This window comes from Halichoerus grypus, chromosome 9 (genome assembly GCF_964656455.1).
Source record: "Halichoerus grypus chromosome 9, mHalGry1.hap1.1, whole genome shotgun sequence".
Classification (NCBI taxonomy): Eukaryota; Metazoa; Chordata; class Mammalia; order Carnivora; family Phocidae; genus Halichoerus; species Halichoerus grypus.
In genome coordinates, this window is record NC_135720.1 from 74,082,405 (window position 1) to 74,108,976 (window position 26,572).

Consider the following 26,572-nt stretch of genomic DNA (forward strand, 5'->3'; position numbering starts at 1 on the left):
GACTGCAGGATCATGACCCCAGCCAAAGGCAGTTGCTTAACCAACTGAGCCACCCAGGCACCCTGAAATATAGCAATCTTTAAAAATAATCAAACACCAAGAATGAAGAGCATGTTGTGCTAAGACTTAAATATTTCAATATAATGTGGCAGTATTTAAGACTTAATAGCTTTGAGAACTAAAGGTGGAAGATATTAGGAATTGAAATCATCACCCATGATCACCATTATTTGAGGTGGAATAGTGGAAAACTTAATTCTTTTAACTGCGTTGTTACCTCCATCCATGATTTTGAATTATTGTGGTGGATACAGGAATTTGTGAAGCACCACAATAAACCTTAAGAACTGCAAATACTGACTTTAAGAAGATTCGTCTTAAAATAGTATCTCTAGGGATGTGGATTTGTTATTTGGAAAATCTTCGCATTAAGAGGCTATCAATAAACATGATTTTCTGAATACAAGCCATCATTGTTTCTGTTTTTAAAACCTAACAGCCTCTTGTTTTTGTTTTGTTTTTAAGATATTATTTTTAAGTAATCTCTACACCCAACCTTGTCTCGAACTTAACAACCTGGAAATCAAGCCTCCAATGCTCCACCGACCAAGCCAGCCAAGCACCCTCAGCCTCTTGTTTTTAAAGAATTCTTTATTGTAAGTTTACCACCCTAGCCTTATATTTTAGTATTTCCCCATTTTAAGTATCCCCCCCCTTTAAGTACTTACATTATAGTAGAGCCTTTTCTTTACTAGGTCAAGCTTTCCGAAATTATCTTCTAGAAGTATTAAGATTGACTTTTGTGAATCAGTTCTTCTACAAAACATGGCGAGTGGAAATGTACCTGTGGAATCATTCTCATCCTCCTTTTTTCAAAGATTATAGGAATGGCTAATCCTGTGATTCATGGTACTGGATTTAACCACACTCTCTTCTGTATAGGTAACAGAAAACTTAACACTATTTGCAACTGTTTCTAACTTAGAGTAATTGTGTCTAAATCCAGAAGCCATGCCAGGTCAATCCTGGACATTTGTTGTCTCAGAGGAGAGCTACCAAAGGACTGACATGGTTCGTAAAAAAAATACTGTAGTTTATTAAAAAACGAAACAAGATTGTGTTTTGGGTGGAGAAATCTGCTCTCGAACCTCCTGGGGTCAGTGCCCGCCTCTATCTCCTCCTTCCGTCATCCCCCTCTTCAAGCCTCATTCTTACTCACTCTAGGCAAAGGAGTGTACTCGGGCTCGGATTTTTAAGGTCACATCCTGGGAGACTAACGCACCGGGCCACCCCACAGGAAGAAGAGTGGGAGGACAGTTTGGCTCTCCCTGCCCACCTTGGTCCCGGCTCAGACACCAGCCCCGATTTGAAAACGCTCACGCCCCCAGGTCGAGATTTCGCGGCAGCGCGTTCTCCGCCCGGCAGGTGGCGCTGTGGGCTGGCGGGCTGTGTCTATCTCGCGATCTGGTCCCGGAGGCCCGCCTCGCCGCCGCCGCCGCACGTGCAGCCGCTTCGGGCCGTGGTGGCCTGTATTCGCCTGAACCTGCTGCTGGGCGCCGGCAATGGCGGCAGCTGCGGCGGGGACGCGCGTGTTCCTGGAGGTGCGGAGACGGTTGCAGAGCGCGCTGCTGATCCTGGGGTAAGGCCGGCGCTGGGCGTGTGGGCAGCTAGGCGCAGTGCGTAGTCTGTTGTTTCTGCCGGTTGGGGAGCCTCCGCCTCCCTCAAAAGGACCGAGTTCTGAGTTTCTTTCCAGTTGCTTAGAGCCTGTCATTTACTCAAAGTGGAGTTTCCCCTCCTACCCCGTGCTTTTATCCCCCCCGGTAATCTCGGCATCACCTGGGAGCTTTTTAGAAATGGAGAGTCTCAGCCCCACACCAGACCTGTGTGATCAGAACTTATATTTTAACACGCTTTCCAGGACTCAAAGTACACACTTTGTTTGAGGAGCACTGATGTAACATAACAGTGCCGGGCTTTTCCAAAAACAGTGCAAAAAAAAAAAAAATGCCTTCTTTTTGGGATCCTCATTAGAGGATAATGTCCAATGTGAGAGCTTCCTCTTTTGTACATAAACTCGGGTTGTTGTTGTTTTCTCCCCAAGCTGTTGTCTGCAGAAAAACTGACACATTCACTGAACGACTAACAAAGGTTGCAGACTTCTTATTGGAGCTCATTCTTGCATTCACATTGCGCGTTCCAATGAGAAGCCAGCAAACGTTTAACTTGTTATTCCCTACACATTCAAGAAACTTTTAGGAGAAATGGTCCCTTGTTTGTTTGGTAGTATGTGACCCCCTCGATTATTCCCTTGTGACTGCCGTTTCAAATAGAGTAAATTAGATGTTAAAATCCTGAAATTTTTACTACACTGAGCCACTCAAGAGGTAGGTTGATGCTTTCTTTTCCTTTATCGGCCTTTTCCTTAAATCGGCCAAGTATAGGTGTGGCAGTCTGGAAATTTGGCATGAGAACTGAATTCAAATCCTAGCGTCTTCGCAGGAGTAGAATCGTTTAATCTGAATTTTTTCAATTGTAAAATATGGGTGATACTTATTAGTCTTTTTTCTTTCTCTTTTTCTTCTCTGTTTCTCCCTCTCCGTCTCAAATCATAAGTTCAGATAAGTATCTCCAATTCCAGTCCACCTTGTGGGGTTATTAGCAGCCCCAATCTTATGCAAAACAAAAACAAGACAAGGTCCCTACTTCCTCTCATCAAAGGGGCCCTTCAAAGTTCCCCTAGGTTACTCTCCCTTGTTTAAGCAAGTGAAGAAACCTGACTTTGCTAGACTACTAGTTTGTCCCTAATGGTCTTTGGCTGTTGAGTTTTATCACCAACTTGCCCCTCATGAAAGCAAAAGCAACCATTCTTCTGATTTCATTCAACAAAGATTGGTTTTGCCATTTCATGAACTGTATATAAATGGATTCATACAGTATGTACTTTTTTGATTCTGGCTGCTTTCCTTCAACAGTGCTTCTGAGATTCGTGTTTCATCTGTGTCATTGCACATGTCAGTCTATTTTTTTCTGGCTGAGTAGTTTTCTACTGTATGAATATACAATTTGTTTACCCATTCTATTGCTGGGTATTTTGTATGTTTCTAGAACTTGATTATTATGAATAAAGTTGCTATAGCATTTTAGTGGTCATACATTTTCATTTCTCTTAGGTAATTACCTAATTCTGTAATAGTACAAAATTCTATACCTTTTCATTTGGTTTTTGTTAATTCATACGTGTTCCTTTGGAAAGTGTCTTCTGATTTTTTGCCATTATAAAAAATCAGGTTGTTTGTCTTATTGTTGAATTTAAAGAGTTCTTTCTAGAGTCTGGAAATAAGACTGTTCTTATTTATGCCTTGTAAATATATGAATACTTGTTCCCAATCAGAAATTTACCTTTTCATTTTCTTAATAGTGTCTTTTCAGGAACAGAAGATTTTTAATTACAATGAACTTCAGTTTACATTTTTTCTTTAATGGTTAGTGTTGTTCGTGTCTTAAAAAATCTTTACTTACCTCAGGGTTGTAAAGTTTTTTCCTGTGTTTATTTTCTAGGAGTTAGTTTTAGCTTTTATATTTAGGTGAAATTCATTTTTTGTGTTTGGAACGAGATAGTCAAATTTCATTTTTTTTTTTTTCCTATAAGGATATCTGGTAGTTCCATCACCGTTAGTTTAAAAGAGTGCCATTTCTCCCATTGAAATAACACAATGTCTTTGTCAGAAAACCTTTGACTGTACTGTTTGGCATCACATATCTCTTTCTATCCTTTTACTGTTAACGTATGCCTTTATATATAAATTTTTTAAAAAGCATATGCTGGGTGGAGTTTTTCTGAGTCCATTTTGATAATCTCTGCATTTTAAACTTTTTAGTCTGTTTACAGTTACTGTAAATGATAATGATTTTTATTCTTGTTCCTAATCTTAAAAGAAATGTTTCTGATGAGGGAGCAGAAGGCTAGCTGATACCCTGCAACCTCCCCCTACCTCCCACTCTTAGGTAGGACGTGTGTGACATTCTTCCAGGAATCTCCCACTAAATGTTAATACCTTGCTAGAGGGGAAAGCAACCTTGGCTTGACAATGGCAAGACCTCTGATATCTTTTATCTTGTAGGTTGGAGCTCTTTAGCATATGAAAGTTCTTTTGAAACCTCCTTTTTCCTTACTTTCCCCCAACTCCCGAGTATATAATCAGCCACTTCTCAAGACCTCCGTGCAGCAGCTTTTTCTGCCCACAGGTCCTGTCCCCATGCTTTAATAAACCACCATTTTGCACCAAAGACGTCTCAAGAATTCTTGGTCGTCAGCTCTGGACCTCACCCCACCGAACCTCACCTATATTCCAAAACCCCATCATTTCTAGCATTTTATCACTAGGTATGATGAAATTGACTTTTGGCGCATCTGTGTGGTAAATTGCATGTTTCCTTTCTATTCCTAGCATACTATGGGTTTTAATCATTAATAGATACTATATTTTCTGTAATGATTTCTGCATGTATTGTGATGGTCATTTTTTTCCTTTCATATTTACATCTGTGAATTGCAATAGAAAAATCTGTTTATGTTAAGCCATTTTAGTATTCCTGGGGTAAACCTTGGCCATTCATTTATTCAGGCCACAGATGTTTACTGAGTTCCTATTCTCATCCTGAAAACTCAGATTCTAAGTGCTGGAATCCAGCTGTGAACAGTGACAAGGGCAAAGACAAATATACTTGGCTGTCGTTGAGCTTATAGTCTAATGGTGGCAGTGGGTGAGAGGTGAGCAGAAATTATACAAAATAAATAAAATATATATGATATTGAATGGAGATAAGTACATAGAAAAAAATAAAACAAAAAGGGATAGGGAGAAAAAAGTATAACCCCTTATTCCAAATCAGAAAGCAACACTTGAGTAATAAACCAAAAGGGGAGAGGTTTAGAACTGTATAATATGTGGTGAAAGACTGTTTCCCTCTGAGAGAATAGCAAGTTTGAAGGGGTGCCAAGTTCAGAGAGATGTGGGTGGGCTGGTGGAGCGCATAGTAAAGGGTCTTACAGAGGTATGTTAGTAAATGTTTAACAACCTGCATTCTGAGAAAGCCAATGAAACTAACAAAAAATCTTCCCGATTTGCAGAATTTACTGATTCCTGTGGTGTAGATATTTTCACTATGGATGATGTCAAGCTACCAAAGTGAGGTCAACCAGTTTGCAAAATGCCTGGAATTTTAACATCTGTCTCTAGTATATTACTGGGTCTTATGGGCCATTGAAAGAATTTTAGCTTGTACTCAGAGTGAGATGGGAAGTCATTGGATAGTTTCAAGCAGGGTGTGGTACCTGAAAGAATATAAGTTCACAGTGAAGAAAGCCTGAAGTATGGAAAAGGTGTGGACAGTTAGGGTCGCAAACACTTTGTTTTTGGACAGTCTTTCAACCTTGAGAGTAAGTTACTGTCGCTCCTGAATACATTACTGTGAATTTCCTACAAATAAGAACATTCCCCCATATAACCACCATACAGCCTTCAAAGCTGGGGAATAGGTTACTACCATCTTAACACTCAGACCTCACTCAAATTTTCCCACATGTCTACATAATATCTATAATAGCAAAAGAACCCAGTTCAGAATCATGCATTGCAATTTCATTGTCGTGTTTCCTTAGTCTCTTAAAATTGGAAGAATTCCTCAATTTCCCTTGACCTTCACAATCTTGACACTTTTGAAGATTACAGCCTTCCATTTGGGTTTGTTTCATGTTGCCTCAAGATTAGGTTCAGGTTATACATCTTTGGCGGGAATATCACAGAAGTGATGCTCTGTTCTCATTACATCCTATCAGGTGTCACATGAATTTGACTTATTCCATTAAAGTTCATATTAACTTTGAACATGTAGATAAGATGATGTCTGCCTTTGCCACCATAAAGTTACTTTTTTTTTTTTTTGAGGCTTTAACATTTTTATTTAGGAAAAGATTGAGTGCAAAGCTATAATGGTTCAACCTAAACCATCCCTTTTAAAATAGTGGAGTCAATTTATGCAAAATATTTTTCCTTGTCTATAAAAAACAAATTGAACAGTATTTTAATGATAAGGAAATACAAACATAGACTTTAGTCAATGTGCACTATCATAAAAGAAATAGGATGGTCTTTCCCTTCCCCTCCCTCAGCCAAAGAAGAGAATACTGCAAACTTTAAGAACCCCACCGACTATCATCAGAGTACCTACAGAACAGGGGTAGCGCAGGATGAAACTATTTCTCTATATTGCAGAAGGTAGAAGCGTGGATGCTCTGGCTTTACAAGTAAAAGTAGCACAGGCAGGCAGAAGCTTCCAGTAAATACACACCGGAACGGGGGCCTCGGTGAAGTCGTCTGACCGGGTTACTTCTTTGACAGGAAAGAAGAAAGACAAATCTGAAGTGTAGTACACACACACACACACACATACACACAAACCTTTTGTCACATTTACAGGAATTCAAACCTTTTGTATTCCCATGCTCATGGGTAGTTTTGATATACACTGTAAAGAGCTGCAGTATTCAGGAAGAATACTGTAAGGTTGACAAAGGACAGGAGAATTCTTCATACTTCTGATATCTCAGATTTGCTGAGTCCAATAGCCAATTCTAACTCTTCCTACTCTTACTGATTCAGTTGGGCAAGACTCTTTTTCTCTTTATAATCAATAAGTATTAACTGGAGAGGTCCTTTGCGACTATGTATAAATACCCTTGTTCCTCATCAGGCTTGCATTTTATTAGTTCATTTATTTACATCAGTATGGACCCATGGTCTTCTTTTATTCATTGGGTTACTTATTTTTGCTCAAATTATACCAGATGTGTCCAGGGGGAGTCTCTTCAAGATGATTTTAATATGTTCCTATTATTCTTTTTTTGATATATGTTCCTTTTTAATATGTTCCTGTTATTCTTTGATTTTTTTTCTTTGTTTGCACAGCAACATGTTCCAGGCTCATCTCATTCTTTTCCTTTTCCATCCCTGGATGTAGTTATTTTTTCAAGGAACATTATTTTGTTCTGTGTATGTTCATTGTTTTAATTTTATTTTTTTTAAGATTTTATTTATTTGACAGAGACACAGTGAGAGAGGGAACACAAGCAGGGGGAGAGGGAGAAGCAGGCTTCCCGCTGAGCAGGGAGCCCGATGCAGGGCTCGATCCCAGGACCCTGGGAGCATGACCTGAGCTGAAGGCAGACGCTTAATGACTGAGCCACCCAGGCGCCCCTGTTCATTTGTTTTAAAGTGGAAAATCACTAGGGCGCCTGGGTGGCACAGTTGGTTAAGCATCCAACTCTTGATTTTGGATCAGGTCACTATATCAGGGTCAGAGAATCGAGCCTTGCATTGGGCTCCCCACTCAGCATGGAGTCTGCTTAAGATTCTCTCTCTCTGCCCCTTCCCCCAGCTTGCACACACATGGGTGTGTGCTCTCTCTCAAATATACTTTAAAAAAAAAAAAAGTAAAGTGGAAAATGACCTTTAGAAACCAAAAGCTGAGCACCAAGTATGCTCATTACTATTGACGTGTCACTTTTTCCAGGCCCTAATGCACAAAACTAGAGTGTGTATGTGACCTATACATGATGTTTATGTACGAATGTATGCATGTGTATTTGTGTTCGTGTATCATACATCCTTCTACACACATATATATCTGTATTACTGTATCTCTATATGCATTGAAGACCATGTCTCCACACAGGTATTTTCAATTCTAGTCTACCACCGTAGGATCCATTCTGATTTTTTTCCCTTTCCCTCTTTGTAACTCTTTTCTCCCACAGTGAGAATCCTGGCTTTCATTATTCTCATGACATACATTTATTTGGTCAATTCCCCTCTATGTAAGTAATCTCAGGCTGGCATCCTTTGCTGCTTCCCTCACCCTCCCCACTCAGTGTTGACACCTTCCTCATCTGCCTGGGCTCTGTTATGGAATGAATTTTTGTGTTTTGTTTTGAAGCCCTAACCCTCAGTATGATGGTATTAGGAAATGGGGCCTTTGGGAGATAATTGGGTTTAGATGAGGTCATGAGGGTGGAGCCACCATGATGAGATTAGTGCCGTTATAAGACGAAATACCAAAGCTGCTTCTCTTTGCAATATGAGGGTACAATGAGGACGTGGCCATCTGCAAGCCTGGTAGAGGGCTCTCAACAAGCACCAAATTCCCTGGTGTCTTGATCTTGTACTTCTCAGCCATCAGAACCATAGGAAATGTGTGTTGTTTAAGCCCCCCAGTCTATGGTGTTTTGTTATAGCAGCCTGAGCAGTCTGAGGCAGGCTCTGGAACCCTATGCTGAGTTGCCACACCCCGCCTCCCCCTTAGATTTCTCCTCATCCCTCTTGAGATCTGACATCCCTGTGGGGTGGCTGTCCTGGTGGATGCCCTCCTTCCTCACTCTGCTGGGTGTCTCACCTCTACCCCAGGCCACTGTGGTTCTCCCACACTTGCATCAATGCCTCCCACCTTACTCAGCCCTCTAATTGGCTGAATTTTTCATGAAGGGGAAGAAGAGTGGTAAACCAGAGATGGGGTGGGGCAGAGGCTTAGAAATGCAGTAGTATCCCTTGAGGCACTTCTAGTGCCAACGGCACAGTCCAGTTTGAAAATAAATGAAGTAGCAAAATGGACAAATTGTGTATCTTTAGAGCAATGTTCAGCAAACTATGGCCCATGGGTCAAATCTAACCTGTGGCGTGTTTTGGTACAGTTTATGAGTTAAGAATGGATTTTACATAATTTAAGCATTGTTAAAAATAAAATACACAGTATAATATGCAACAGACCATATATGGCCTGCAAAACCTGAAATATATGCCATCTGGTCCTTCTGACCTCTTCTTTAGAGGAGGATTCTTTCTTTTTTTTTTTTTTTAAGATTTTATTTATTTATTTGACACAGAGACACAGCGAGAGAGGGAACACAAGCAGGGAGAGTGGGAGAGTGAGAAGCAGGCTTCCCGCCGAGCAGGGAGCCCAATGCGGGGCTCGATCCCAGGACCCTGGGACCATGACCTGAGCTGAAGGCAGACGCTTAAGGACTGAGCCACCCAGGAGCCCTGAGGATTATTATTTCTTAAACATCATTTCTTAAAACTAGACTTTTGACTCTGGGGCACCTGGGTAGCTCAGTCCATTAAGTGTCTAGCTCTTGATCTCGGCTCATGTCATGCTCTCAGGGTCATGAGATCAAGCCCCACATCTGGCACTGCACTGAGCATGGAGCCTGCTTAAGATTCTGTTTCTCTCCCTCTCTCTTTGCCCCTCCCCCTGCCCATGCCCTCTCATGTTCTCTCTCTTTAAAAAAAAAAATAACTTTTGACTCAAGAGTTTGAGAATCTATTCCTTGGAAAAGACTCAGGTTCTTGCCAGTTAAGTTCAGGTCCATATGCTTTGAAAAGGAACTAGCCAGAAAATAATCTTAAGATTTTCTAAGGCAAGTTAAGAGACCTAATCAAGATTCACCCCTGAACACATGGTATGATCTCTGTACTTAGATAATACTCAAGTAGATTGCCTGCCTTCTGTACTTAGGTGATTCCAAGTTGCTGGCCTGTCTCTGCTGTCTGCACTTAAAAGGGAGTCAGAGTGCACAGCACCTCTGTTACAATGCTAAGCGTATTTTAGCTTCATATGAGGATCGTTTCTCTATGTCTTCATCCCCTGCTGTACTTCCGGTGCCTGGTGGACAGGGAATGGACTGTGTTTTACTCTCGGTTGCTTATACCAAGAGATTTGTGTTTGTAGTGAATTAGACTAGCCAGTTCTTTCATATCTGGTATTCATACATCACTAGATTGTTTTATTTTTTTTTTTAATTTTTAAAATTGGCAAGAAGTTTTTTTCTCCTGTTCCTTTGGTTTTGTGTAATCCTGGTCTCCTTATCAAAATCCTGTATATCAAATGACAATACTTTATTGTAAGTAAAATACAGCATCATTGTAACGCTATCTCAGAAGCAAGAATATTTCCCTGGCTCATCCATTTACTGTTCAAATAGCAGTGCTTGACCTGTGATAGTCACTGCAGCCCTCCGTGTGTTTCCATAGTATTCTCTATTTATCATGAACAAGTATAATGTAGTTTTTGTTTTTTGTGTTTTTTTGACAGCCATATCTCTTTTGGAGGGGATAGGGCACTGGGGGTGGGCCCGGGACACCCCTACTGCGCCGCATGTTCGTTGGCGCTGCTTCCTGAGCCCTGTGGCTTCATCACAGTAGGCAGCTCAGGAAGGCTGGAGAAGGGCTCCACGCACAGGGCCTTGAACCATTCATGTGAATGGGGAGAGCTGCTTAGGAGACCAGGCCCGCAGGAGCTGGGGCCTGCGGCCACACTGTCCAGCTGGTGAAGCCATACTCTCCCACTGTCTTGCCGTCATCCAGAAGCTGGTCATCCTTGTACAGCTGCTGCTCATTGGGCGGCCACTTGAGGATGCCCTGGAGGATGCGCTTCAGCCTGAACATGGTGCTCCACTCCTTGGTGTCTGTGAAGATGGTGGTCCTGTGGTTCTGGATTATGAGGAACCTGTCCTGGGGGTGGTGGGCTGCCCACCCCCTCCCAGTGTGGCCTGCTGCTCCCAGCCCCCGCCCAGCCAGTACAATGTTGTTTTAATGCTCCCCTGATCATTCCTGTTTACTTGCCTGTGCCCTACTTGGGGTGGGGGGTGAGGGGCCGAGAAGGTATCTTGTTTATGGTTGTATTCCCAGTACCTGACACATTACAGAACTCAGAAAAGCTATATTGAATGAATGAGAGAGAGAGAGAGTGAATGAATGTACAAACCATGCTAGGGTCAAGGCATGCAAAGATGAATAAGCCACTGTCTTATGCTGCCTTGAATCCTCTTGCCAAAATATTTTAAAGAACAAGTGCATGATGTACGACAGGCCAGCATTAGATTGTGCTGATTCAAAGAACCTGAAGTTGGGGACATGTGTGGGAGGAAATAGGGGGCTTTAGGAAATGGAAGGTGGGCTGTGCGAGCAGAATGGTTCTGGGAACAACCCCAGGAACGTCCAGGTTGGAGTAGCTGCAGGAAGCATTAGGATAGAGAATTGGGGCTCAGCAATGGGGAAAAGTACACATTTAAAAATGCATCATTGGGGGCGCCTGGGTGGCTCAGTCATTAAGCATCTGCCTTTGGCTCAGGTCATGATCCCAGGGTCCTGGGATCGAGCCCCGCATCGGGCTCCCTGCTCAGCGGGAAGTCTGCTTCCCCCTCTCCCAGTCCCCCTGCTTGTGTTCCCTCTGTTGCTGTGTCTCTCTCTGTCAAATAAATAAATAAAAGTCTAAAAAAAATTAAAAATAAAAAAATAAAATAAAAATGCATCATTGCCCAAAAAAAAGTCAAGAATAAAAAATATGTTCCAAAACCTTCATGTTACGGTGACAGTGAAAAGTATTCTCTGACCTGATCTAAATCTTACATAGAATGATTTCCTTTTGATCTATTCACTGCTATTTTTTGGGGGGGACAGTGACTTTAGACCATTTATCGAAGAGGAACAGAGAGATCCTTGGCCGTTTTTGCCTGTTTGATCATGTGGTTTTCGTCAATGAGAGGTAATTTTTTTGTGTGTTTTGTTTTTAATCACCAGGGAGCCTAAAGAAGGAGGTATGCCCATGGATATTTCTCTAGCGCCCTGCTCACTCCAGGTGAAGACCCCGGAGGGCTGCACAGAGCTCCAGCTTCCAGCAGAGGTCAGGCTCGTGCCTTCCTCCTGCCGCGGGCTGCAGTACGTCCCGGGAGATGGACTGCACCTGCGGGTGCAGGTGCGGGCAGAACCCGACGACACCAGTGAGTGATCCCAGTGCTCCTGCTCCTGCATTTAGTTTTTCATTGTAGATCAAAGGTGATTTTTCCTTTGAAAAGTTGACCTTTTCCCAGGTGGAAAAGACTGTTCAGCAGCAACATGGAAAGAGCTGGTCAGAAGGTTCTTTGTCAGCTCTGCCACTTAGCTGTGCAGTTGAGCATGCCACTTAACCTTTCTGGAGCTTTGTTCCGTAGGCTGGGGGGCGGGGTCGGGGGGGTGGTGAAGCAGTTAGTGTTTTTTTTCCTCCTAGTAGATTTTATTTTTTAGAGCAGTTTTAGGTTCACAGCAAAATTAGCAGAAGACACAGAGATTTCCCATATAACCCCTGCTTTGTTTCTTTAACTGTAAAATTACCGAGCTCACAGGGTTGATAGGAAGATGAAATCAGATGGCAATTGTACAAGACCTGGTGGATTTTAAAGCATTACATAGAAATTCATCCATTCAACAAACACTGCCCTACACTGTGTGTTAGGCTTTGATCTAGGTGCTAGGGATACAGAAGTGAAAAGGCTGGGAAGGCCTCTGCCTTTAGGGAGCTTATGTTCTCGTGGGTGGGAACAGATAATGAACAAATAAGTTGCTTGGATACAGAAAAAAGTGCTCTGGTCAAAGAGGAGGAGAGTAATGGGATAAGGAGTGACTAGGGTGAAAGGTGCTCAGGGAAGGCTTCCCTCTGAGGAGGGGTAATATGTAGCCAGAGAACTGAATGCTGGAAATGATCCAATCCATGCAGAGACATTTCCAAAGAGAACAGTATATATACAGATCCTGAAATTGAGTTTGATGCATAATTTGATTTTGATTATTGCTATGCCTATTATATTTCTAGTATTTTGTTATTGCCACATTGATTCAGTAAGATGGTAGAAATGTTTCTCAGAATAACTTATTGAATAAAATTATTGGCTCATTGCATCTCTTCACATGTAAGTAATGTGCTTCACAGGATGAAAAATGATGTGAAAGGGAAACAGGCTGTAACAGACCGTGAGATGCTCCTTATCAGGAGAGGATTATGATTCTTTCAACTGCACCCTGAGGCTTTGTGGCTGCCTCATCTCTACTAAGCCGTTCATTTGAGCTGCGTGGAGCCTCGAGGTGGGGTCAGCAGGGTGGATTTGAAGAGCCATGTAGGAGATGTGGAGCATTCCCCTGAGTTCTTGCTGCTTTATTCATTGGAGAGTAATTTTTGCTCAAGTCCTAAATTAGTGAATCACTAGTCTTGAGTTGGGCAGAGTTGGATTTAGGAACAAGGTGTAAGGAACCGAAATGTCATGGAGCTTAAGTGACGTATCCATATGCTAAGAATGACTACTGTAATAACCATGGAAAGAAGAATGGGGTCACCAAGATGGGAAATAGACTGACAATGGAAACTGGGCAAAGGTGTGCACGAAAGCCACACTGGGGTGTTTTCAGATCTGCCAGTTTTCTGGATTTGGATTTTAGGTCCCATACTGAGGAGGTGGTATGGAGGCCTTCTAGAGACACAGTTGGTTTGTCGCTTGCCCGTCTTCTGTAACGGTTAATAAATAGCAAAACTTGAACTAGTAAAGAAAATTTAAATCAGCAAGCATGATTGTTTCACTGTAACTGTAGGACACAATAAGTTGACTGCTGAAATGTTGGTTTGCATATTGCTTGCATTCCATTGGTCTGCTGTGGCTTTACATTTTTAAAACATTTTACTCAAATATCTGAAAAGGAAGACTTTCAAAGCCCTGTTCTGCAGTGCGTGAAAGGGTATGCAAAATAGATCTCAGTACTTAATAGCTTTAGTGCTTTCCACATAATAGGTGGTGAGTAAATATTTGCTGAATGAATAAATACCAGATTGATGCATACTGATGCTGACTTTAATCAAAATGTAGTGTAGGAAGTGACTTGACATTTTTAGCATTCAGTTGTATTTTGAGGTTTTTAAGAAGTTGACTTTTCAACTATAAATGTTCTTTTAAGGACTACAGTAAGCCTATTGTTGTGCGTTCTGAATGTAACATAGGTCAGATCATGACCCTTGACACGGACATGGCTACAGTAAAGTCTGAGACAGCACCAGCATTAGACTCATCCACAGGGGGCAGTACTCTCCCATGATGCCACCTTGTCAGGAATTCTGACTTGAACTTGATCATGCTGGGTGACCAGCAGGGGGGAGTGTTTCTCTGAAAATTTGTTTATTGGTTTGGAAAAAAAATGGATGACTTAACCCAGGTCTACTTATTAACTGCTCAAAATTAAAGAATACTGTTTATTTCACCTTAGTGCTACAGGGATTGGCAGATACCCCTAGAAATTAAAAGGATGAATTTTTAATTGCCGAGGCTTAAACTTTCTACGAAACATCAGTCTTTAAAATCTTAACATATGTACAAAGTAACATAAACCAAGTTCAAATTGCTTGGTTCTAATGAGTATGACCTCATTTCTTTAAGGTTTTTTTTTTTTTTTTATGGACAGATATTTTTGTGTGTGGGTTTTTTGTTTTGGGGGAGTTTTTTTGAAATGAAAGTTTCCTTTCTTCATGAATAAAATAATGGAAACTGAGGGAATGCTGTGTTTCATATAATGTGGGAAATAACATTTTTCCACAGCTTTAATCAGAAATTGAGTTTTGCTCTTAGAAGATTGAATTCTTCTTAGGAGCCATTCCATTCCCAGGAACCTGTCCAATAAAGACCAGTTTCAAGATGATTCTTGTTTTATGTACTGGTAATAGGCCAGAGTGGACATAGACTTTGTTTAAATTAAATTAAACTTAAGTTTGAGGGGTAGAAGCTGCAGTCACACCGATGAAAACTGGACGGAGGACATAGCTGCCGAGGAAGGCTGAGGATGGTGAGGCCCCCTGTAGTGAGCTTGATGTGAAAGCAATCGCCCTCTTTCTTCTTCCTTAATGTTGGTATTTGTGGAATGAGTGAAATAACTCAGTGGTATGTTGCAGGGATAATCTAGGGCCATACCTAGCTCTGAAACACTTAGCACAATCTGTTGTTTTTGAGAACACGTCACAATATTTGCTTCTCGTTGAGTCATCAGATAATGCTAGTTAAATGTGTACTTCTGGGTGGATCGTAAACAGTGTTTATTGACAGTAATTTATTGTGGCTGTTAAACTCTTTATGTTAATATATTTGTCCCACACTTCTGAGATTTGCTCTTTCATCGATTTCTCTTTAGAACTGATTTCAGTGTTTAATCAAAGCTCACAAGCCCAAGGATGTTGCACATTTTATTGCCAGTCCTGCGGTGAAGTTGTAATAAGGAACAGGTAAGGAATGTATTTTACACTGATTAATTCTGTGCCTGGCAATGGTTTTCTTCTTTTCTATCAGAATTTTTGAAGTAATTACCAGGGGAGCTGTATATGGCCTTAAAATGAGAGCCAGCTTAATGTCACTTTGAGCAAAATCAACCCTAAAACTCTCCAGCAATCATAGAGCAGTTAGACCTTCTAAAGGTGACAAAGGGGAACATAGCCTGCTGGCTTTGAGGGAGGAAGGCTTATCTTGATGGAAGCCTGTGTTGATCACCGAAGCATGTCTCTTCTGAAGAGAGGGGCTCTGGTGCATGTTTTATCCATCATGTTGGTGAATGAGATTTCTTCCACAATAAGTGAATTTTCTAAATCCCAGAGGCTCTTGCAACACAACTTTTTATTTGAACTATTTCTGTTAGTCCCTTTCTAAAATCCATTACCTATTTCCCTGCTTATTAAAACAGAGCATACAGAGCACAAATTAACCTTTTCTTGATGATTAGGTTAATCTTATTACCTGTTCTTGCAGTGTGCTGTGATTACTCTGTTGAGATGGCAAAGGGTCCTTTGTATTCCCAAGGTGTCTCTTTTTATTATTTTTTCCATCTTCTCCTTTCCTTCTGTCATCTTACTTGTTTACTGGGCACAAAGCCTTTCCCCTGAATATTCAGTTTCTAATCACTCATAGGTTGGAAAGACAGATCAAAACCTTACTGTTGTTAACAGTCCTTACAGAAAGAAGTTAGATTTCTTCATTAGATAATTTCCACTGAGCCAGGTGCCTGAGACTTATCTGGGGATGGATCCTTCTCCATATCTGAAACCTGCTCCTCTTTCAGTGTTCCTTGTCTCAATGAATGCCAGACCTCTACCTGCAGAGAGCTTCCTCTCTCCCCTGGGGTATGCCTCATACCCCCTCTCTCCCTCTGGTTAGGTCCTACCTGAATTCATCTGACAGGGTATCTATTGCCAGGAGCCTTCCCCGAGCCCTGGGTTGGTTTATGTGCTCCCCCAAGGTTTATTTGCCTGTCTTGCCAATTGAGCTGTAGGTTCTGGGGTTGGAATAGTCTTACTGACCTATATCCCTTATCCCCACTCATATTTAGAGTGCAATGTAGGGTAGCGGCTAGTGGTATAGACTCAGAAGCCAGACTGTCTGGTTTGCATCCACCATTTACTAGCTGTGACTCTGGCCAAGTTACTTAATTAACCACTTCATGCCTCAATTTCCCTATTACAAAAGTATAGATGACAATAGGAGCTACCTCATGGGGTTGTTTAAGGGTTTATAGCAGTGCCTGGCACATGGTAGGCATTCAGTATATGATGGCTACCACTATAATTATTATTTTTATCATCCCTAGCATCATCACCATCAGCCCCAGAATCAGGCCACAGTGCCTGAAGAATAGTGTACTCTCAATAAATTCTTCCTGGGTTGAATTGAATAAACAGTAGGGTGCTTATTTTGGCCTCCCACCAGCCTCTCTTGCTTACTTTCTGATTGGCAGTGCCCCAGGTAGATGAGATCATGGAAAGTTACCCTAGTATAAGTGGGGGGATTGTGAATGGAGCACCTCCGAATGATTATCTTGGGTAAGAGATGAGGTGACTAAATCCACAGAAGAGGGGAGAATGTCCTTGCTCAGATTACCTACGGGCTGAAGTTGCTGCAGAGTATGCAGTCCGTGACAGACCTACTGTAGCCTGAAATGTCCAGAGGATTCCAATTTGCATTGTAGTTAAACCCGAAACTTCTCCTTCTCTCAGTCTATTTCAGGCTTTGGTTGAATTTTCACATGAAGTTTCTGAAACATGCATGCCTATACAACAATGGGATGACTTAGAAGTCACAGGAAGAGCAAGTTAAATGCAGTGTAGCACTATTTCCTGGTACTGCTCCCTGTAAAGGATATGCTCATCCATTATTGGCTGATATTTGTGTTTCATTGGGAAAGGATGATGATATAAAAAATGGTTACCTGTACTGATTTTTCCTATGCAGGAACTATATCTTCTGTTTTGTGTCAATTCTTTTTTTTTTTTTTTTTTAAAGATTTTATTTATTTATTTGAGAGAGAGAGTGGGAGAGAGAGAGAGCACAAGAGCGGGGAGCGGGAGAGGGAGAAGCAGACTCCCTGCCGAGCAGGGAGCCCGATGCGGGACTCGATCCCGGGACTCCAGGATCATGACCTGAGCCGAAGGCAGTTGCTTAACCAGCTGAGCCACCCAGGCGCCCTGTGTCAATTCTTTTTCTGATCGTGGAATTGAGAACCAGAAGAAGGGCTCACAGGTGAACCTGGAAGGACAGTTTCAGTCTCCCTAACCGTGACCCTCTGGAGGCTGTGTGGTGTAAAGCAGGAGTGGGAGAATGGGACCTTGGGTTGGAACTCCAGCTTCACCACTTAGTAGCTGGGGAACCTTGTCCATGTCACCTCAGCTGCTGCTTAAGTAGACATAAGGAGTCTTCTTAGACATGTCAAGAGACAGGATCTTGGTGATGGAGAAGACTTCAGAGCTTATTTAGGCCTAACTCCCATTCTAAACAGGCACCCTTTATTGGATTTCTTCCTCCTCTTTGTAAAAATTCAAACCTGACCTATCACTTTCCTGCTTAAAATTCTATAATGCTTCCGATTTGTGTTTCTTCTTAAGTAGACATAATAAGGCCTATTTTCCAAACTTGTCAGAAGAGTTAAAGGCTGTTGTATATATAATAGCAAAAGCTTGACAAGCTCTTTTTAATTGGTTTTATAGACTCCTTCCACCCCCTTTTCCATATTGGTCTTTATTAGCAAACTAGCAAATGATCTTGTTTAGTGTGTCAAGTCTTTTTGATTCAGGACTCTGTTTTTGAGGTGTGCCAGGGAAATGACCCTCCTTTCTCCCTTTTTCTTTCTGAGAAGATAAACATGGACTTGACTTAGGCCTTGCCTCGCTTAAACAAGGTTTACCTGGAAGCCTTTTTCTATCACACCTGTGTGTCTGGCAAGTGTATGCCTCTTGAACAATGCAGAGAAATCCTTAGTGGGAGAGTCAAGGCTTTGCTTACATTTCACTCTTAGGCAGCATGCCCCATGCCTGTTTGTTGGAAAAACAAGCATCCTCCAGTATCTGCACAAGGATTTCATGTTGACTTTTTATATTAAACCCAATGGTCTTCTCATTTCTCACTCAGTTATCTGTGGGTAGTAAGGACATCTTTTGTGCTTGTTAAATAGAAAACAAAACCAAAAGAGGCTTGTGTGTTCTATAATCAAAACCAACTAATTGTAAGCATCTTTTCCAGGAGGGTGTCTTGGGATAGGTTGATTTATCTGTACTGGGAACTCTTCTAATAAGAGGAGGGAGAAGAGTTAAGATCTGCTTAGTGGCTAGCCTTATTATATGGGAATGAGTAAGTCACTTTAATTTTCTAGGCCTCAGTTTCCTTATCTGTAAAATGAGGAGTTGGATTAGATACAACTATAGGAGTCCTACCACCAGAAAATTCTGTGATTAGTGAACCTCATAAAGTTGTACCTTGGGTTCTGTGATTCATGGTCATTTGGGTAGTGCAAGACTAATCCTTGTTCCTTTTTTTCTTTATTGAAAAAATTTCTCATAAAGCAAATTATAGAAATGAGGTGCAGAGGACTCTTTAATCTATTAAGACTCATTAATGGCTTTTAATACCTATTAGAATCAAGGTGCATGAAATCTGCTAATTATTAAGCAGTCTTTTTCTTAATTTAGGAACATGTGATCTTAGCCATTTGTTTTGGTTATTTGAAAATAAATAATGCTTCATTTCCTTGCCATAAAATTCTCCAGTTTACATTTTTACCAGTTCAGAGTATTTGTGTAAAAATTGTCTGACCAGGGGCACCTGGATGGCTCAGTTAAGCATCTGACTCTTGATTTCGGCTCAGGTCATGATCTCAGGGTCATGAGATCGAGCCCCAAGTCGGGCTCCACACACAGCATGGAGCCTGCTTGAGATTCTCTCTCTCCCTTTCCCTCTGCCCCTTCCCCTGCTCTCCCTCTCTAAAAAAAAAAAAAATTGTCTGAACATATACAGTTTTTGATTATGCTATTGATTATGCTCTTATTGAGACTAACAGGCCCTAATATCAAGTAACAATAATGACAAAATTTACTTTTTTGAAAATAGTCTCAGAAACAGCTGAATGGTCATCGTGTTTAGAATTTGTTTGTATCTCCTAGGAATAAATTCATGCCAAACTTGAGTTGTATCAGTTGGCCAAACAGACTTTCAAACATAAAAGCTTTTGATTTTCTGTCCATTTGCGAGGTCTCCTAAGGTCTCTGGACAGGCCTTCCTCATTCCACCTGCACCAGCAGAGCTGGGTGTTAGCCCAGCAGTTAAGGGAGGCCTAGGAAACTCTAGAAGGAAACAAGTAGAATGGACTTTATGGAAACATAAGAGATGTCAGAATATCCAACCAGTTGGTCCACTTGACAGACCAGCTATAATTATAGTCTGAAAATAACTACTCCTCTGAATGCAGTCACTTTTCTCTGAAAGAGAACAAAGAGGCGGAAAAAGAGTATAGGCACAAATTGGATTGTTGGTAATATTCTACAAACTTTTGGAAAAAAAAGGATGATACTTTTATGGTCTAATTGTACTATGTACATAATGGTAATAAAATGCAAAGCTTGGTTCATAGGATTTGTCGTCTACCAGTTGGATATTACCAGTTGAGTTTATCTAAATTTCGGCAGCCATATTTTGAGCTTTAGATGTTTGATGTTGTTCTTAATGTTCTTAACGTCCACTTGGTTATAATCCAATCTGTAAAAGCTCGATGTTATTACCATTGTTATTGTCACTGAATAATGGCTCATTTTAAAGTTCAGGGGCATTCATTTTCTTGTCTACATGTTTAAGTTTTGAATAATCATCATCAAGCAATAGTATTGATTAACATTGTATATTTTATCTGTCCCTAAAGCTTGTGGTTAAGATGCATTAAAAATAACTAGCAAAGTTTAATTTATTATAAATTAACATTTATTATAATTTATTATAAATTTACATGTGTTGTTCATGTTATTTTAAGCTGAGATATAATTCAAGAAATCAATTCATTCTTTTTCTGAGCTTTGGCAGGTTTTTACCTAAAAACTGCCTTGAAAAAAAATGGTATCTATTTTATTTTGGAAGTTCTCTTGGGAAGTAGATCACATCAAAGTTTCAGGGTTTTTGACAGATATACTTTGAGTAGAGCTGTGATTATAATACATTCTTTCTTCTAAAAGGTTTTATGTTTTTCAAAATATCAGAAAAATTCTTTCTGTTGTAAAAACACTTTTATCTTTGCAATGACTTATGAATTAGGCACTTTCTTGCTCCTGATGTCTTATGTAGATAGTTATGGGATATAATAAAGCTTTTATTCACTGTGATATGGGGTCAAGTTCAGTTTGAAATATCACATTTTGTGCTAGTATGCATCAAGTCTCCCATATTTCTGTCAGTCTTGGTGCAGTTTCATTTCTGTGATTGTGTGTGAGATTTTGGCATGGGTGCCTTTTACACCGTATTGAGGCTCTGTTCATTGGCACTACCTGCAGAATGTCAAGAGATAGAGAATCTTAGTGATGGAGAAGATTTAGGAGCCTATTTAGGCCTGCCTCCCACTCTAAACAGGTACTCTTACTTGCTTCTTTGTAAAAATTCAAACCTGACCTCTTGCTTCCCTGCTTAAAATTCTGTAATGCTTTCCACCTATCTATAGAAACCAGTCCCTACCCCTTAGTTTGGCATGTAACACCCCACACAGTTTGCCACCATCCCACCTTCCCAGTCTCCTTTTCTGATGTTCTGCATTGTCAGGGGAGGGAACATATTCCAACGGAAAGAATTCAGTTTTGGAGCCCGGAAGACCTGGGTTAAGATCCTGCTTTTATTCATCACCTCTGGTTCTGTGAACTTATACAGATATTTAACATTTCTGAGCCTATCTTTCCTCCTCTGTAGCAGGCGAATAGAAATTCTTACCTCACAAAGTTGTAGTAAGCATTAAACGGAATAAAGTGTGTGTAGTGCCCACCGGAGGTCTTGTGAAATTCAGTTAAATATGCAGACTCACAGGGCGTCTAGGTGGCTCAGTCAGTTAAGCATCTGCCTTCAGCTCAGGTCATGATCCTGGGGTCCTGGGATTGAGCCCCGTGTCAGGCTCAGCAGGGAGTCTGCTTCTCCCTCTCCCTCTGCCCCTCCCCCTCCTCGTGCTCTCTCTCACTCTCTATCTCAAATAAATAAATAAAATCTGCAGGCTCACAATACTACCATAGGCCACATTTCTTGCCAGCTTGCCAGCAGGGCAGCATCAAGAGTTCCTCTCAGCAGGGGTCCTGCTGCAGTTGAGGCAAGTGACAGCTCACATACCTGTTGGGGGACTCTTGTCTTCCCATGTGACACAGTTCCAGGTACAAAGCTCAAGATCCATAATCAAGCAGGTGCGGGAGCTACCCTGAGAAGAAGCCTCATGACCTAAGCAGCCCGTATCTCTTGTAACAATTCTTTGGCATAGTTTCTAGGGTTCCTTGCAAAGGACTGCATTCAGGCAAGTCCCAAGCATGGCACCCTCATCAGGTATTTGCAGCTCACTCATACTTCCTTTCAGTCCAGATGCAGTTTACCGGTCAGGGTTCATTTTTACCATAAGCGATGTTGCCTAGCAATATAATTCTTGCCTACCATCTACCTGGTTTCCAGGGCAACAGAGCTCCGTGGTTAAATCAAAGGTAAGATTCTCAAGCAGCAAGGGGAAAGGTTTGTTAACCCTTTCATCCCAGTATGAGACAGACCCAACCAGGGGCCTCACGTGTTATAGTTATCAAAATGTGCTTATTCATTCCTTTAACAAGTATTTAAGAACTTATACTGAGTCAGGCACTGTGCCAGACACTAGGAATATGGTCCTCATCTTTATATTGTTAACTCCCCCACCCCATGATACTCTTAATTCCTTTTATTGTCAGAAGAACTATTTTTCCTTCAAAGGTCAGCTCAGGTATTACTTCTCTGAAATCCATGTCCACTCTACTCCCTTAGCACTTTGTATTTATTGCCCTGAATTTGTGGGTTGGTTTTGTGAATTCATGAATTCCCTGAAGTAATATGCAGATTTTGTGTGCATGTGGGAATGTATATTTGAAGAAAGGGCGAAAACTTTTCTTAAATTTTCAGGGGGGTCTAACCAGCCCCCTTTGGATTTAGAACCATTACTTTGTTATGAACATTTATTATATTTATTTTATAAGGTTTTATTATTTGCTCATAGGTCTATATCTCCTACTAGAACCCTGAGTACCTTGAGAGGGGGAACTGTGTGTATTAATATTTTGTGTCAACAGAGTGCCTGCTTCATAGAAGACTTTTAGAAAATGGATATTGAAAGAATCACTTAATATCTTAAACAGGCTCAGCAGCTTCAGTGATGCTATTAGTGAACATTTCCTAATTTGAAAGAGAAAGTTGTTCCTTATGTTAAACCAAAATCAGCCTTTCTTCTTCCTAACTTTGTCCTCTGGATTTATAAATTAAATGTCTACTCTCTTCCATATTGTAATTGCCTTTTTTAAAAAAAAAAAAGATGGACACATTTTAGTATATTTTACTTTTATATTGATGTAAGAACAGTAAGAAAGAGATCTAGAAGAATGACCATTAAACAGTAATAGAGGGAATCACATTATATTTACAAATGCCCCTCCCCTATCCCTGATCAAATAGCCGACCAATCCATGAGTGCACTTGCTGGCAGGACTCCAGGTGGAATGTTTGAGGGTTCCCTGGGTTTGTTGTTGCTGGTGGATCCAGAATTACTGGGCAGAGGCCTGTGGCGGGTCTTGGCTTTGGGCTGATACTTGAGAAGCTGGGTGAGGTGGTAATGGAGATGCTGCTCAAAGACCTGCTTCCACAGTTCCCGTCCAGAGACTCCAGTGGGAGAAAGTGGTGTGTTCACCTGTCATTTCCTTATTGGTGGTTCTTTTTTTTTTTTTTTTAAGTTTTTATTTAAATTTCAGTTAGCTAGCATACAGTGTAATATTAGTTTCAAATGTACAATGTAGTGATTCAACACTTCCCTACAACACCCGGTGCTCATCACAACAATCCCCATCACCTACTTAACCCATCCCCTTACTCCCCTCCCCTCTGGTAACCATCAGTTTGTTCTTTGTAGTTAAGAGTCTTTTTATGAGACTTATAGTTGAGGAGATCAAAGAAAAAGGGCTAACATGGGGGAAATCGTTAAAAAATAATACATTTGCATCTCAAATATTTTAACTTAAAACATGCAAATGTAGATTAATTTACTAATATTTTATTACGGAACCAATATCTTTTTGTTGAACATGACTCCACTGTTGAGTAGCTTTTTTTTATTATCAGGTATTTCATCCAAAATTCATCATCTACAATTTCTAGTTTGTGTTTTCTTAAATGGAATGAGAAGTAACACAGTCTTAAAGCAGTGGAATTGTAGAGTTCTTCTAGATTTTTACTCTTCCTCCCTTTTTCCAGTGTTCTGTAATTGTATCTCCCATGTCTTACCAGTTAATTTTTTTTTTTTTTTACAACTGGCTTTCATTTTAGTCTGAAATCTTTAGTTTCAGGGGAATAGCAATTCATATTTCCTTTGTTTACACACTATGAAATTATGTAACTAAAATAAGGTATAAGTGGCATAAACAGGTCTGTAATCAAATACAGTTGACTCATAGCACATGTTTCTGTGCATAGGAACAGAGGTGTGCAAGTATTCAGGCTGCTTTTAAGCATTCACACTGCTCAGGGGCATTAGGAAGACCATGAACATGTTTTTATTCTCAGTTTTTCTCAGGATTAATTATTTTGAAGTTTCTCATCATCCTGCCCATGTTTCTTCTTCTCTTAGACTACGGATCTCCCTAATTTAGAGTAGAATAGAGGTAAATCATGTTTAGCTTTTCTTCTGATAAAGTCCGAGGTATCTCTTGTTGTCCAGAAAAAAAATGAAACCATTGAAAAAAAAAAACTGGTAGCAAATATAAGGGTCTACTTAATTATAAGGCTCTTTTAAGCATAAAAAATAATAGTAGAGTGGAGCTCAATTCCTTTCCCCTTGAGTGTGATCTGGGCTTAGTGATTCACTTCCAAGGAATAGAGTATGCAAAGGGAGGGATAGTAACTTTATTGGTGGAGAAACCTGGTAGATACCACCCTGGCCAAATGTGCAAGTGTAACAGCACCAGTGATAAGTCATATTGATTGAGTGTACCCTCTGATAAGATGTGCTGAGAAGGTCACTTCACTTCTGTGGTATTCTTTCCCAAACCCATAACCCCAGTCTAATCTTGAGAAAGCATCAGACAAACTTAAATTGAGGGATATTCTGTGAAACACCAGACCACTGCTCTTCAAAAATTTCAAGGTCCTAAAAAATAAGGACAGACTAAGAAAATGTAGCAGACTAAAGGAGACTAGGGAAACATGATGACTAACGGCAGTGTGTTATCTTGAATTGGTTCCTAGATCAAAGGAAAAAAAGGACATTAATGGAAAAACTAGGGAAATCCAGATAAAGTTTGTAGTTTTGACAAATCTTCCATGGTTATATAAGATGTTAACCTTAGAGAAAGCTGGGTGGAGTGTATATGAGGACTGTCTGTACTATTTTTTAACTTTTCTGTAAATTTAAAATTACTCCCAAATAAAAAGTTTATTGCAAAATAATTAATGGGAGAAATCACAGAAGAAAGGGTTAGGTAATTTGAAATTTAAGACAAACCAAATTAAAGGGCAGTAACACTGAAAAGGTATTTGTCACAGATGATTGATAAAGGGCAATATTCTTAAGATAGAATATACTTTTAAAAATTAGTAAGAACATACTAATACCTCATTGGAAAATAGTCACTGATCACAACTCACAGAAGAAACACGCTGGTCAATAAATATGAAAGCCAGTTCAATCTCACTAGTAATTGAAGAGTTGCCAATTAAAACGGTATATATGGAGAATATTTTCACCCCTTACATGGAAAAGTGATAGTATTCAATTCTGAAGAAGGTAAGTAGAAGAATTAGAGATTCATATAGCCTTTCTGAAAAGCAGTTTGCCAATATGTGTGGGGTTTTAAAATATGGATATCATTTGTGATTGTGGTCTTACTCTTGCAAGATTTTTTTCCCAAGGACATAATCAGGTATGTATACAAGTTTTTTAATAGGAAGGTTCATCACAGGGTTGTTGATACCAAAAAACTCAAAACCTGAATATCCACCAGTGAGGGAATGATCTAAAAGTTAACTGGCAAGCCTTGGGGCGCCTGGGTGGCTCGGTCGTTAAGCGTCTGCCTTCAGCTCAGGTCATGATCCCAGGGTCCTGGGATCGAGCCCCGCATCAGGCTCCCTGCTCTGCGGGAAACCTGCTTCTCCCTCTCCCTCTGCCCCTGCATGTGTTCCCTCTCTCGCTGTGTCTCTCTCTGTCAAATAAATAAATAAAATCTTTAAAAAAATAAAAGTTAACTGGCAAGCCTAAGGAATAGAATGGAATCATTTAGAATCATAATAGAACTAAATAAACAGTGAAAGCAAGATACATTTTGTATATATCTTCTGATCCCGGACTGTGTACATGGGTATAACTATGTTTCTTGAAAGGATTGCGAGGAAATATCCCATCATTTACAAAATAGTTACCTGTCTTTGGATGGTAAGGAAAGGATGATTTTTATTTCCTTTATACCTTTATACATTTTCAAACTGCCGATCATAAATAAGTATATATTACTTTTGTAATCTGGGGGGAAATTTATCATTGCAGACAATGTAGCTAATGAGTTTCTTTCATCTTTCATGCTGATTTAATTAAGAAAATGCTACATTTCCATTTTATTCTTTAAAAAATCGTTTTTCCTATCATCTGCAAAGAGTGAGAGTTTGACTTCTTAATAAAATAAAATTTAAAAAAAAATTGTTTTTCCTCTCTCTACTAGGAAGCTCCTCAGGGTGCTCCCATTGCCGAGTGAGAACTGGGGAGCTCTAGTTGAAGAATGGTGTTGTCATCCTGACCCCTTTGCTAATAAGCCACTTCATCCACAAGAGAATGACTGTTTTATTGGAGACTCTTTCTTCTTGGTAAATTTAAGAAGTGATTTATGGCAGCCAAGACCTGAACTAGCCCCAATGGAGACACACTGTCCTTCTTCTGAGAACCATTTTAAACTGGTAAAATACCTTTTCAAAATAAATGCTAATTTGGAGGTTGGCTTAAAAACTGGTTTCTCCTATCTTCTCTTAATTAAAGCATGCTACACAGACTGTTCTAAGGACCAAAATCCGTGATTTTCAACTGCCTCTATTCACCAGCTCTGCTCTGCTCTGTTGATAGAGGAAGAGCATATGGCTTTAGACCAGAACAGCTTAAGCGGCTGCAGAAAGAAGAGAAGGACGACTTTTTCATGC

The 26,572-nt window shown here is 40.4% G+C and overlaps 1 protein-coding gene and 1 pseudogene across 5 annotated transcripts in view; one reads left to right on the forward strand and one right to left on the reverse strand.

Annotated features, from left to right (window-relative positions):
- Positions 1 to 1,445: 1,445 nt before the first annotated feature.
- UBE3D (ubiquitin protein ligase E3D) overlaps positions 1,446 to 26,572 on the forward strand; it is a 154,800-nt gene continuing 129,673 nt past the window's right edge. For 2 of the 5 annotated variants that reach the window (XR_013441192.1, XM_078055043.1), the window contains exons 1-4: positions 1,446 to 1,639; positions 11,634 to 11,833; positions 15,033 to 15,123; positions 26,104 to 26,335. Coding sequence is in view for 4 of the 5 variants with exons in the window: in XM_078055043.1 (XP_077911169.1) it covers positions 1,563 to 1,639; positions 11,634 to 11,833; positions 15,033 to 15,123; positions 26,104 to 26,335 (600 nt within the window). In the remaining variant the exon portion in view is untranslated. The remainder of the gene's footprint in view (positions 1,640 to 11,633; positions 11,834 to 15,032; positions 15,124 to 26,103; positions 26,336 to 26,572) is intronic. The other 3 variants (XM_078055044.1, XM_078055042.1, XM_078055041.1) reach the window with 2 other exon arrangements.
- LOC144379156 (elongin-B-like) lies at positions 10,198 to 11,415 on the reverse strand (annotated as a pseudogene).